The sequence below is a fragment of the Hirundo rustica genome, chromosome 6, assembly GCF_015227805.2.
Source record: "Hirundo rustica isolate bHirRus1 chromosome 6, bHirRus1.pri.v3, whole genome shotgun sequence".
NCBI classification, from domain to species: domain Eukaryota; kingdom Metazoa; phylum Chordata; class Aves; order Passeriformes; family Hirundinidae; genus Hirundo; species Hirundo rustica.
In genome coordinates this window covers 17924273-17937058 of record NC_053455.1, presented here as the reverse complement: position 1 = coordinate 17937058, position 12786 = coordinate 17924273, and the positions used below count along the sequence as shown (strand labels likewise).

The 12786-nt window shown below is 40.7% G+C and overlaps 1 protein-coding gene across 3 annotated transcripts in view; it reads right to left on the bottom strand.

The window, feature by feature from the left end:
* Positions 1–10356, bottom strand: part of KCNK10 (potassium two pore domain channel subfamily K member 10) — a 57953-nt gene extending 47597 nt beyond the window's left edge. Inside the window, exons 1-2 of one of the 3 annotated variants that reach the window (XM_058421036.1) lie at positions 10274–10356; positions 9357–9414 (exon numbers count right to left, since the gene is read on the bottom strand). In XM_058421036.1, coding sequence (XP_058277019.1) covers positions 9357–9408 — 52 coding nt within the window. In that variant the 5' untranslated portion in view covers positions 9409–9414; positions 10274–10356. Of the gene's footprint in view, positions 1–9356; positions 9415–9958; positions 10068–10273 lie in introns of those variants that run through there. The other 2 variants (XM_040067532.1, XM_040067533.1) reach the window with 2 other exon arrangements.
* Between the last annotated feature and the right edge of the window lie 2430 nt (positions 10357–12786).

Genomic DNA, 12786 nt, shown 5'->3' with positions numbered 1-12786 from the left:
TTGTTCTAAATTCTTTATAATATACACATTTTTATTTCACACTTCCTGTGTGTAAGTCAGCAGAAACAACCATTGTCTCATTTCTTTTCTTGGCTGTAACTTGGAATACATCCCATTAATCTGTTGATACAGGTGTGGTCAAATCAACCAGTGCACCCTAGAAAGAGTCTGCTGACCCCAAACAGACTTTTACTGAAAATTTCTCCTGGCTCCAATAACTGCATTTGGCTATAGCTCCCTTAACCATAGATGATCCTTAGAAACTTAAAATTCCCTAGAATTTCAGATACTTACTTATATTTAGCTATTTTATTCTCCAACTAAGTCACACTCAAATGGTGTAATTCAGTTGCCCATCCTACTACCAAGTGAGAAGTTATGGGATAATCTAACTGGCCTTAAGCTGTGCTCCAGAAGTGCAGAAGTCTCCCTTAGGTCTATTATCACATATACCTACCTATACAAATATCTCAGCTACCTTAAAGCCGCTTAAATGTCAGCAGATGCCTATTTTTAGAAAACCGAATCAACAAAAAATGTCAGGTAGCAGTGAGAAATTGAGGTCACAAAGTTACATGTCAGTATATCATTGTAATCCAATAAACAGACTCTTATTTCCTATGACGACAAATTAGGCTGCGGGATCATGAAGAGGTGACTGGTGTTGTTTCTGCAGTTGTCATGATTACTATTACTCAAGGCGTCTGCCCAATGCTTTCTTGTGCAATCCAAACTTAGCAATGTTAACATTTGAGTAATCAGTGATGGATCTGGGTTAACCTAGAAGAACATCTTTCACATGTTCCTGCTTTTTCCTGCATTTCATCTGGGAGCTTCTGCAGTACCATTTCTTTCATAATTCTTTCATCAATGAGGTCTTTCACACACAGTAGCTAATGACTGTCTTTTGTTTCTCTAAGATGAAAAGCTGAAATTTGAGAGGCTAAAAGCCCTGGACAAGCTGCCAGTATGTATTTCCTGTTTTCAAATCATGCTAATGTTATTATATTACAGTATCAAATAGTAATAATAATAATCCAAACACCCTTCAACAACATATCACTGAATCTTCAAAAACCCAGTGGCACAAGTGTACGGTGCCAAAATCCAAAATCCTCATCCAGTAAAGTCAGTGGCATGTTGTTTTTTCTTCCTAGGGAAGAAAGGATGAGTCAGTCCTGCTGAGATACGCACATATGGCCCTAACAAACCTAGGTACTCAAAGCCTGGTGCTTAAAGCACTGTGATGATCCTCTAGGATAGTGATACCATAATAACTTGTGTTACTTTCTAAGAAGATTCTTTAGGGTGTTGTCTTTCAACATTCCCTGCTAGCAAAACAGTCTATTGTCTTTGGCAAAAAAAAGTGTCACACAGTCATGCATAATACACAGATTACCAGAAAAAGAACTGAAGCAATTTAAAGATCTATTAAATGCATCCACTTGGGGACAAAATAGAGGAACAAATGGAAGAAAAATTAAGCGTGTTTCTCCAATGAAAGACTAGTCAAATAAACAGATCGTCATCTATGACAGATAGTTAATTCATGAGATAAAAATATTTTGTAATATGTCCACAAATAAGTTATAATATGATTTAGTTTTGCTCACAGAGGAAGACCTTGATACATGCCTGAGGCACCAATAGAGAACACAAAGATAGTTCCGGGATTTTTAAAATACGAACTATGATACATGCCTACTTCTAAAAGTCAGAAATAGCATCATGTGCTTGAAAACAGTGAATTCTAGTCGGAGGCAGCCAAACTCATCTTTATGTCCACACATATATTTTCTTTTCACAGCATTTTCAGCCTTACCACAGGTACAATCTGTTCATTCTGCATTTTCTGCACTTCTGTCAGCAGATTTGACCCTGTCACACTTTGGACCCACGCATTTGTAATCCATATTTCCTGGAGCAATTTATTTTATCTCTCTTTGTTAGGTCTTTATTTTTTTTCAAATGCCTTCTAAAATTTCAAATAGCAAACTCTCACAAAATGCTAGGCCTAAGTATGTCTGGATTTCAAAAAAGAAATTGAACCACACCCAGATTTTGCAAGTGATTACTACTCCTATTCAGGACTCCAGATCCTAAGTGCAGCATGTTTTCAGCCCTTTCATATATGCTGTATCTCACGTGACTTGTCACAAGTCCGGTTTCCAGCAGGATGTTGCCCTTCCATTTTAAAAGCAGAAAAATAAAATTAAGCCAGTCTTGTGCATTCTCTTCCACCTTTTTATTCCTTCATACAGGTTTTGATAACAGATTCTATCACCCTACTAGCTTTTATTTCAAATTCCAACACCATGATATACCCACATTGAAACTTCTACCCTTACCGCAAAATTGCACCAATGTTCTCCTATATTCATATTTTAGGACAACTGAATAACACATAATAACACATGTACTTGATACACTTCGACAACAGTAAGATTTCTAATAGCATAAGAATTATATTAGCAATTAAATAAGAAGATGAAATCTGAATTCTTGGTTTCAACATTCCCAAACCAAGGAAACAGCCCCTAAATTCTGTGACTCATTAACATGGTAAGAGATATATAGTTCAGTTTTGAAGTATATATATTTATGTTTAAATACTCTGAGTTTATATTTGATTGTGAGAAAAGCAGCCCAGAAAGTATGCTTGGAGAATAATAGTGGTCCATGGACTAAAAATGGTTGGTACTACCACCCTGAAGTATACAGGTGTAGGAATATGCTGTTCTCACCTGTTGTTTTATCTCATTGGGGTAACCACTGAGAACTGCATGGCACATCATTTATGAAAGTCAGCAGGTTCATCTTAGAGCATGTTTCCCATTACATTACAGACAACAGAAGTATAACCAATGTCACCAGTGTCTCAGGAACTGGGATACAGGCAGCCTCTGTTTGACAAAGGCCAGGTCCCAGGCTGTTTTTAACTCCTACAGAAAACAAAGACCAGAGATATTCCTATGAAAAAAGTATTTTAAAAGTTATTATTTGGCCTTTTGCCAAATGTCACTTCTTTTATGTAAAACTTCTGTATAAAAAACAGACAACTGTTTAGCATTCATATTCTCTGCTTCAGCCCTTGCTATTACACTCAGATTATTACAAAATAAAGGTTAGGAACTTGCATCACTGAGCTCTTTAATAGTCTACCTTGAATACTAGTGTGTTGTTTATCCCTTTCTTATATTGACCTCCTCATTTTTCCCTTCCCATTTCACTCAAGGTGCTTACCCTATTTAGAGCACAAAACCTAGGGCCTTTGTTTTCCCAGTAATTCCAGGCACCCCTTTATTCTTAACTCAGTAAAACCTGCAGCAACAACACGGTTCTTTTAAAATGAAGAATTGCATTTTGCTCACACTGAAATGAGTGGTAAAAGTCCTAGCCCTGGATTAAATAAAGAGGGCAAGAATTAAGCTGTATCATCATCTATATGCAATCTTCTGTCTGAAGCTGATATAGTCCACGCACTAGCTACATAAATCTACATAAATGCCAAATGCCGAACCAAAACCTGCCCAATTACAATTGGAATCATATATCTTCACCCCAAGAGCAAACTCCATCACTTCAGGCAGCATCAGTTTTTTCAAGAGTTGACCAAGGGACTTTTCTGTCCAAAAGCTGTTAACAGATTACTCTTGTACATACACGGCAAAAAAGAGCATTGGTATTCTTCACTGAAATCATAATCCTGTCCCAGCCTCTCCCACCAATGTCAATTCTATTGCTCTTCCTATCTCAGACTTGTGGACTCCCATTGCCTTTGATTTTTTCCTTCCCTTTTCCTCACAGAACAGATGACATCTTAATGATACCCTATCCTCCATCTTTCTCCCCTTGACTAGAGTCTTCCTTCACCATTTTAAGAAAGCTGCTGTCAAGTCTTTTTCTCTGCCACTTTCTTACTACTAATTTTACTTTCCTGAATCTTTCATTTTACCTCTACCATTACCAGGGCATCCTAAAGGCAACAATGACAAAACTAATAGCTGTCTGCTGTCTTTCTTTCTCTCCTAATTCAATTGTATCTTTCTATCTCTTACCACAGTGGCACCCACATTACTCATCTGTCGTCTCTGCAGGCTCCACATAGCCTTTAGTAAAGTTCTGATTTTTTCATTCTCTTATATTAGTTTTCCAAACTCTTGATATTTTCCACCTTACAGTATTTGGTGCTATTGTGCCTACACTATGCACTTCCAGGAGTGTCCTCCTGTTTGTCCAATTTATATCCTCCTTCAGACATCTGATTTAAATAAACTTTCTACAGTGTTCTACAATCCCTACTTACTAGGCACAGCAGGGTCCCAGTTTATCAGATGGGTGGGGAAGTAGCCAATACCACTTTGTGACGCAATTAGCATAGGGTCAGTAGCCTCTGACCATGGGTCATTGGCAGGGATCAGACCTACTTTTTCACACATTGCAGCTTCCCAGAACAATCTTCATCTATTCAGCTAGTAACAACCAACTTGCTTAGTGGAGAAGGACTTGTCTAACTCACAGTTGCATTCTACTTCATTTTACCTATCTTCCTGAAAACAGAGGACAGAAACGAACACCTTTATTCTACTCGTCTATGCCTTTCTAATCAAGTTTACCTTCTGCATAGGTCTTGTCAAACAACAGGACAAAAAAATCAGGTACTGCAACAATTTTTAACACTTCACCAGCATCATCAATTCAATTTGTACTGAGTACTGATGTTGAAGATTTTCAAGCAGTCATCAGGGGATGGTCCAGTACTGGTGTCTGCATGAAAGCATTTGAGACTCAGCTCATTGTCCCACACAGAGGTGTCCAGTGCTGCTTGAGATGTCTCAGATGAAGTGAGAAAGGTGACAAAGGACCTATGGAAGATTTGAACCTCTCTGAAGCAGCAGCTAGGGAATATCAAAGGTGTTTAGATATTTCTAATGGGAAACTCAAGTGACTGTTCAGTGTCTGTAAAGAAGTGTAAGTGATACTGGTTTCCTCTAGTTGTAAAGTGCAGAGACAACCTTATTTCTTAATTGATGTGATCTGTGTATGATGACGGGCTGTTTTGCTCCCTCCTAATTGTTTTAGCATTTAATTGCAATGCATAAGCTCTTCTTTCAATAGCAGATTTTAGATTGCTCTAAACAAGTTAATTATATTTCACAACACCCTTGTGCATTAGGGAAGTATTAATATTCCTGTTTTCTAGTCTAGGAAAAAGGGAAGACAAGAAAGGGTAAGAGGATTTCTGAAGGTTAAACAGTGTCAGTAGCAAAATTTAAAGAGGAACTCCAGACTCTCAACCAGCATTTGAATTTCCCACAGACCATTAACTCCCATGCTAAGGTAAGGATGGTAATAAATAGGTGATTTTAGAGTTTCAAACTGCAAACAGTGCATTTGTGAAAGGATCAGGAACTTGAATGAAAACTTCAGAGTTCCAAAACTTTAATTTGAGGTAAACATTGAGCTGGATATCCAAAAGGCTCTGACAATCAATTTCACTGCAATGACAGCAGAAACTGCAGGCACAAAGAAACAAACAAGACTGAATTCTATTTGCCCCCTGCTAGGAGCATCACAAGACATCCTTCCCTTGAAAAAGACATCTCACCCTCACCCTAAAACACAGTCACACTTGGGGATAATTTCTAAGCCTATTTGAAACGGTCTTTTTTTTCTTTTTTTTTTTTTTTTTTTCCTACAAAGAAACATGAATTTTAGGCTGATAATTTTTACTAAAAAAGTTGATATGGCTGTAACATCCAGATGTCTCAGACAGGATGAGGGACACACTGTTTTAGGTACTGTATAAAAATATATGTGCAAAGACATTATGAGCTAATTCAAGCACAGAAAACAGGTGGGTGTAACAAACAGCAGGAGGACTGCAAGAAAGGAGAGATATGAACAACATATGTGAATTAAAGTCTTCATATGCTGCTAAAAATCCAGTCTTGTATTTTGGAAAGTATTGATGAGAGGTTGTATGAAGTATGAAACTGAAAATCTGGTCTTTCACTAATTTCAGTTATTACTGCTTTATCTGAATTCCACCTAATGTGAGAAGTGACAGTAAGAGATTGGCAGATCAAATGTTTTCTGATTGAGTACATACGTACTGATTCTACCAGTAACACAAAACAGCAAGCTTGTTTTTTAAAATGTAAGGCCAGGTACTATGATATCCTTTAGTCCTGCCCAACATTTCCAGTGCTCCCTAAAACATTCTTGAAGTACCTGCTTGGGGTTTTTTTTTAGTAATTTCTTACCCTATTCACTCACTGAATATAAATTGCATGGGTTTTAATCAATATCTATCTAGGGCATATTTCACATTCGACTGTTAGGGCCAAGTCTCAATTACTTTTGTGATTGAGTTTGATCTGTTTGTTAAGGGGTTCATACAGTTTGATTGCCTGATGTAGTATGGGAACTTCATCGTAGGAATCTGGACCCTATACACTTCCAGATTTATGAAATATTTGGTTTACCTAGAAAACACACTCAGCATTTACATTTAACACAGAGATACACTTTATACCCAAGACAATAATGAAGATAATACAAAACATGATAAAATCTCTGTTTCATTTCCAAGCCCTGCTTGTACCAGTTTAATGTTAAGAAATCAGTCTCCCATTACCTGTTAGACTGTTCTTCATGTTAATTTCATTCTTTTAAACATCTTCTCTCCACAAGGTCTTTCTATGCTATATTGATCTTTGCTGATGAAAACTGAGAATACCAGTTCTATGCCAGATGAAAGTTACCAGCAGCCCCTAATCTATTTATCTATGTAAATATTTATAGTTTAGTCAGCATTATGGAGCTGAGCATTAATTTGTTTCAATGACTATCATTCTGACCTGGGTTCAAGCCAGCAATATCATCAATTCCAAGCCAATCATATCTCCACAAAAAGGGTCCCAGCCTTTAGAAATGTGTATGATTTCTAGAAAATATTGCCTGGAATAATCAGGTCCAAACAATCTTAGAGGTGCCTTAGCTTTCACTTACATCCTTGGGCTGCCAGCTACCTTGCCAGGAGCATCAGTTGATCTATTCCAAGTACTGTTAGCACAAGTTATGGCAATTCCTACTAGACAAAACTATGGAAACTGCATGTTCTCTGGCTGACAGCCAGAACAGTGCACAATCATAAAATACACTCTGAAATGAGCCTGGTATTAGAATGTGAATACTAACTGGACATGAGCTGTGCTCTCATATTTAAGACTCTGCATCCCTTCACCACCAGGTTTCTACACATCGATCTTTGCATCTGAGAAAACTACTTCCACCCTTCAGTCCAGAGGTACCACATAGGATACAAAACATATCATTCTTGTATGTGCAGAGAACAGACTACATATGTGAATGTAAATCAAATTAATTTTAGAGCTTTCAGTTATTTCACGTAGATCACAGCTAACATTTGTATCTACATAAATATATTTTTGTTTCAAAAATAATCAAACTCTGATCTACTTTATCTTCTACACACATAATTCTTCAGTGGGACTATGTGAGTACAATGTCTCTGCACTGTTCCTCTGTTGGTTAAACGATTAGGACTTAGACAGCTTTTCCTTGCCAAATTGCCTTTTTTCCATTCCATAAAATATTATCTATTTTCTGAGTCTCTTGGAGAATTAGAAAATAACTTTTTTTGTTTCCTCCTTAGCAATACATCAGCATCCTTTCTGTCTGCCTAACAAAGTCAGTACACTGAGGGGAAATAACTGGTAGGATTCTGAAATTTTTAGCAAGCATTCAGATTGGTGGAGAGGAAACCTGCTGGGTTTGGGGTCTTTTAACTGCTACAGTACTCTATGGTTTTGTCACATCAGAAAATTATGGCCAACCACCTGTTGGATCCGTGTGCTTTAAAGCTGATTGCCAAGCAAAGGAGCTACACACAGAATGTCATCCATACATCCTCCTGTGTGCCTTGTCAAACAAAAGAAGAAAAAAGATTTTTTATCAAAAGACATTTTGCAATTCATAAAATGGATTTAAATTAAGCTGCGGCAGACCCACATTAGAAAAGCACCTGGGTAGAGCAAGTTTTCACCACAAAGAATTTAGACCCTAGGCTAAGGAATATACTGTTATTTAAATAATCAAATCTCAGTTAGCACTACTATCCATGTGTTCATTAGGAGGATGAGGGTGGAGGAGGCTGATGTGTCAATTTCAGCCTTCACCTAATTAAAGATGTACTAAGGCTTAAACTAAACCTGAATTGTGTGTACAGCAGATTGTTCTGCTGTATTCCTTCTATAACACAAGAAACCCTTTCTAATGTTTCATTTTGTAAATGTGAGGGCATGGAGTATGACAGGCAAATTGACCACTAAAACCAAACCTGAGGAATAAAGAGGAATAATCAAAGCTTGTGTTATCACTTCATAATTCCTGCAAGCTCTGCTGTACAGCAACTGGCTGTTCTGCTGCAAACCTGAGCAATGGCTTCAAGTTGTTCTGCTCCTGTACCAATGCACATAAATATGACACACCAATGTACAAATTATCAACAGAGTTTTTTCAGTCACTTCTGTAGGATGCAGATGAACCTCTTCCCCATGTCAGGCAAGGAGATTATTTGACTATGGTTTATTTTTAAATACTACTTGGATCATCCTATTGAAAACCACTGCACTGGCGTAAATCTCATTCCACCATCACACAAACACATTCCCTAAGACTGAGTCCAAATGTACCTATGTAGTTAATCAAACTATCCACTTGGGCTGATCAGTCGTTAATAGGATACAGTAAAGAGCATAAAGGTCCCTTTGGGCTTCCTTATTTAATGTGTCATTTTATACCATTTAGACTAAAGGTCTGTCCACACTAAAGGTTATATTGCTGCGGCATTCTGCTCCTGCCAACAAACATGTGCCATCGAGGAGCCCCAAACGAGCGCTCACATCTGTGTCCACTCCTGTACCACCCATTTAGCAGAGACAATGATCACTAGAAACAACAAAGGAGCCACTGATAAAACAAACAACGCTGTGAGCCAGACATCACTGCCATGCCACCTAAGTTTGCCTTGAAAATACTCAAGAAAAAGAGAGAGGGGGAGGCAAGAGAGATATCTAATATAAAACTGTAAAACTTACACCTAGAAGAGGTTTTAACCATGCAGCCACCCTACCCCATATCTGAGTAGCATTTTCTAATGCACTGCTATAGGACTGAGCGAGAAAGACTGAGCTGTGCTCATGGGAAGCAGACAAACATCCAACGCCTCCTCCCATTTGGAGTCACACAGTCTCCTATGAGTCAATAGACACAAGGAATAATAATAATTGTTATTACAGTAGTAATGATAGTAATAGAGAATCACCAACCTTGAGGATCCCAGTTCACCTGTTTTCTTGGATTCTCAATTGGAAATTTCATCGCTTCCTTTTTGCAAAGGGAGTAAAAAGAATTAAATAAATTCCCAACCTTCCTGTCTCGATGCTGCAGTCAAACAAATTAATTTCAAATTATAGGGAGCCTGCGCTGTTTGACAGAGGGAAACTGGTGGTTGCCAAGGAAAGAAATACACAAATAAATCGAAGAAGGTGGGGAAGGGCGGGCAGGGGAGTGGAGTGGAAGGGTTTGCAGGCACCCCAGCGCAGAGAGGGGTATAAGGGGTGGACTGAGGACCGGAGAGAATCTGGAGGAGCAGAACGGAGCAGACCGAGGTAGGCAGCGAGTCCAGGGTGCTGCTGGCTCCTGGGGAGGCTCCCGCAGCTGTTTCGCCCCGTCCACCTGCAGATGTCAGGGTGGCGGGGTCCCCGCTGCAGCGCGGCCCCTCTGCTGCGCCCACCCGAGGGGGACCCGCGCTGGAAAGAACGCAGGCTTGCAAGGATCGGGGAGTCGTCCAGCCCCCCACGCCCCCAGAGACACCTCCCACACGTGCACAAGCTCCTTAGCCTCAGCCATCCCCCAAAAATGAGCGCACCTCAGTTCAGCCCCGGGCACTAGAGGGGTAGCAAAAGTCAGCCGTGGGGCGTGAGCCGCAGCAGCATGGCTGGGGCGAGGCAGGGGCGAGGCTGGGGACCACCCCGGCTCAATGCAGCAGCAGCCTGGCTCGCCCAGGAGAGCCGGAGCAGGAAGAAGAGAAGGAAGAGGAGGGAGCCACCCTGGAGCTTTGGAGGGAATTCACAGAGCCCCTCTCTGCGCTGGCATAAAAAGGGGGTGGGGAGAGCCTGCGAGTCCCTTTGTAAGAGGCAGTGGCGGGGTGCTTAGGGAGGGGGCAGGCTCCGGCTGTACTCACGAGGTATCCTTCCCGAGAGGGGGATGCGGGCTTGTTTGGCGGAGTTTGCAGCCGGAGACACGCTCTACTAAGCTACGAGCAGCAGTAGCGGCGGCGGCAGCACATGGCAGGAGTACGGCAGCATCCAGAGGCTCTGCAGCGCAGGGGGAGGGGAAGGGCAGGGCATCGTCCGAGCCCCCTGGGGCTCTGGGGACCAGGATCGGGTACCCGAAAGCAAGGGGACTCCCGCTCCCCTTTCTGTCCCCGATCCGCACTGTGGACAGGGACGACGCTTCGCGTCAAGGCAATGCCTGGCACAGCCGGGCTGGAAGATGTGGCCAAGCTGCGGGGAGGGGGCAGAAGGCTGGAGGCCCCTCGAAGCCCTCCTAAGCTCTCAGGGGCCTTCGGGGAAACGGAGGACACTTGTGCAATTACCAGGCACTTGCTTCTTTCCAGATATGTATTCTCCCTCCTCTTCCTCGTTCTCCAGGCTTTCCCTCAAACCCAAAACAGGCTAGTAACACCAGAAAGGTCTCCAGTTCCAGTTACAATACATGCCCCAGCTCCCCTCCTTTAGCCAGGAAAACAAAACCCCAACCCCTCTGGGGGCCTGAAGGAAAACCGTGTGAGGTTAACCCTGTCCTGCCTATTCTCTTCCACAGTGGAAATCAAGGCTTTGTGTGAAGGGGATCATCCGCGGGGGATGGTTTAGTGGAGAGATCCCCAAATTCTCGCATGTCATGCTCAGAGATTCAGATCAGAATCAGTCCAGAGGTCCATAGACACTCTGAATAGTCAGGAAATGTGGTTGGGATCTAAACCTGGTGCCTATGATAATTTGTGCCCTGCATTTTTCCCTGTACTTTTTTTCTCAAATGCCCTTTTTCTGTTTTTCTTTTCTATCTGTTGCTTGAATGTTAGCTAACCTTGTAAGACCAAAAAGGAGAAATCTGCCCTGATGAAGAAGAAAAAAAAAAAAAAAAACAAAAAAAAAAAACCACCAAACCCAAAGCAGTCCAAAATGTCAAAATGTGTCACTCTCCTCGGGAAACTCTTACTGTGAAGGTTGGCACACTGTTTTTATCCACATTGTGAAATTAAATTCCTGCCTTTTCCCAGTCTTTGTTCAACCCTAAACGGGAAGAAGAAATCAGTACTGGTGAATCCACACTTGCATTTAGTGGTGGTGTGTGAGGTCCTGTAAAGCAGCATGTAGTTTGAAGAAACTAGATGGAAGTAATGCAGCAAGTTTTCTCAGGGGAGGTGCTAGGAGTGTCTCCTTCCTCTAATCTGAGCACCCCTGTGGATCTTGTTTTGTGCTGTACAGGAGGAGGAGGGAGAGGCTGCTCTAAGGGGGGACATGGTGAGAATGATAATGAGCCTGCTCAGTCAAACCTCAATTTGAGATGATTGCAATGATGACATCAGGAGCACAAGGTATTTCCTTTGCAAGCAAACCATGATGCATTCTGAACACGCTTCGGGATTTCTGTTGACATTACTTTGGCAAACTGAGTGGGAACAAAAGCGAGGGTTTTGAGCCTTTGCTAATTGTGCTGTGTAAGTGCTTGAATTATGGTTACAGTAACCTAAAAGCCTTCAGAAGCTTTCTGAATCCCCAACAAGATCAATTATCAAATATGTATCAATAAAGAACAATTCATGCATTTATACACACACATGTGTATATAATATATGTATTGGTGCAAATAACTTTTCCTTAGCATATAAAAGTTTCCAGCCTCCTGGCATCTTCCTTGTACATTACCTGGGAAAACAAAGCATATAGACAAAAATTACTCAATTGTGTCACCCTAACCCAGGCACTATCCTGTCCCTCTGCCATAACTATCAGCAGTTGAAGTGTGTATTCTACCACAGACACCTGTCCACTGAGAACTCACATAAGATAATCAAATTGAAACAGTCCACTGATAAGCTGGTAGCATTAAATTCCTGCTAAGACATGCAAGAAGTCTGTAGTCTGGAGGTTCATTATCAGAAACACATCCTAATTGTTACTGTCTAAAGAGGAATTGTCATGAAAATGACATGATGGAGACATATTTGTTTGACTTACTGTAACACTAAATAGATAATAATGACACAATACAATATTCATGTTCCTTGTATCCCCTTAACATTCCCATAGTCCCAAAAAATGTTGTAAGCTCTGCCTACTTGCTCTAGTTATATGACTGAAAAACCTTGTGGCAAATCAATTTTGGTCTATCAGCTACATAAATGCATGACATCATTTTTTTTTTAACCATGTTATTATCAAGGAAAACTTACTTAATTATTTCAATGCCTCAAACCTGCAATTTTATTGAGTGGGGTAATTTATTCCCAAAGTAACTCATTTAAAATCAATGAGGTTACTCCAGAGATAGATTTGGCATCTTTCACTGACAGCACAGCTGCTGCATAGAAACGTAACTATTATCTTATGCAAATAAAAGGCCTTTCACCCCTCGGTGATGTCATATTCTTATGACAGGGAGAACTGGTGCCTTGAAGCTATAGTGTTTCAA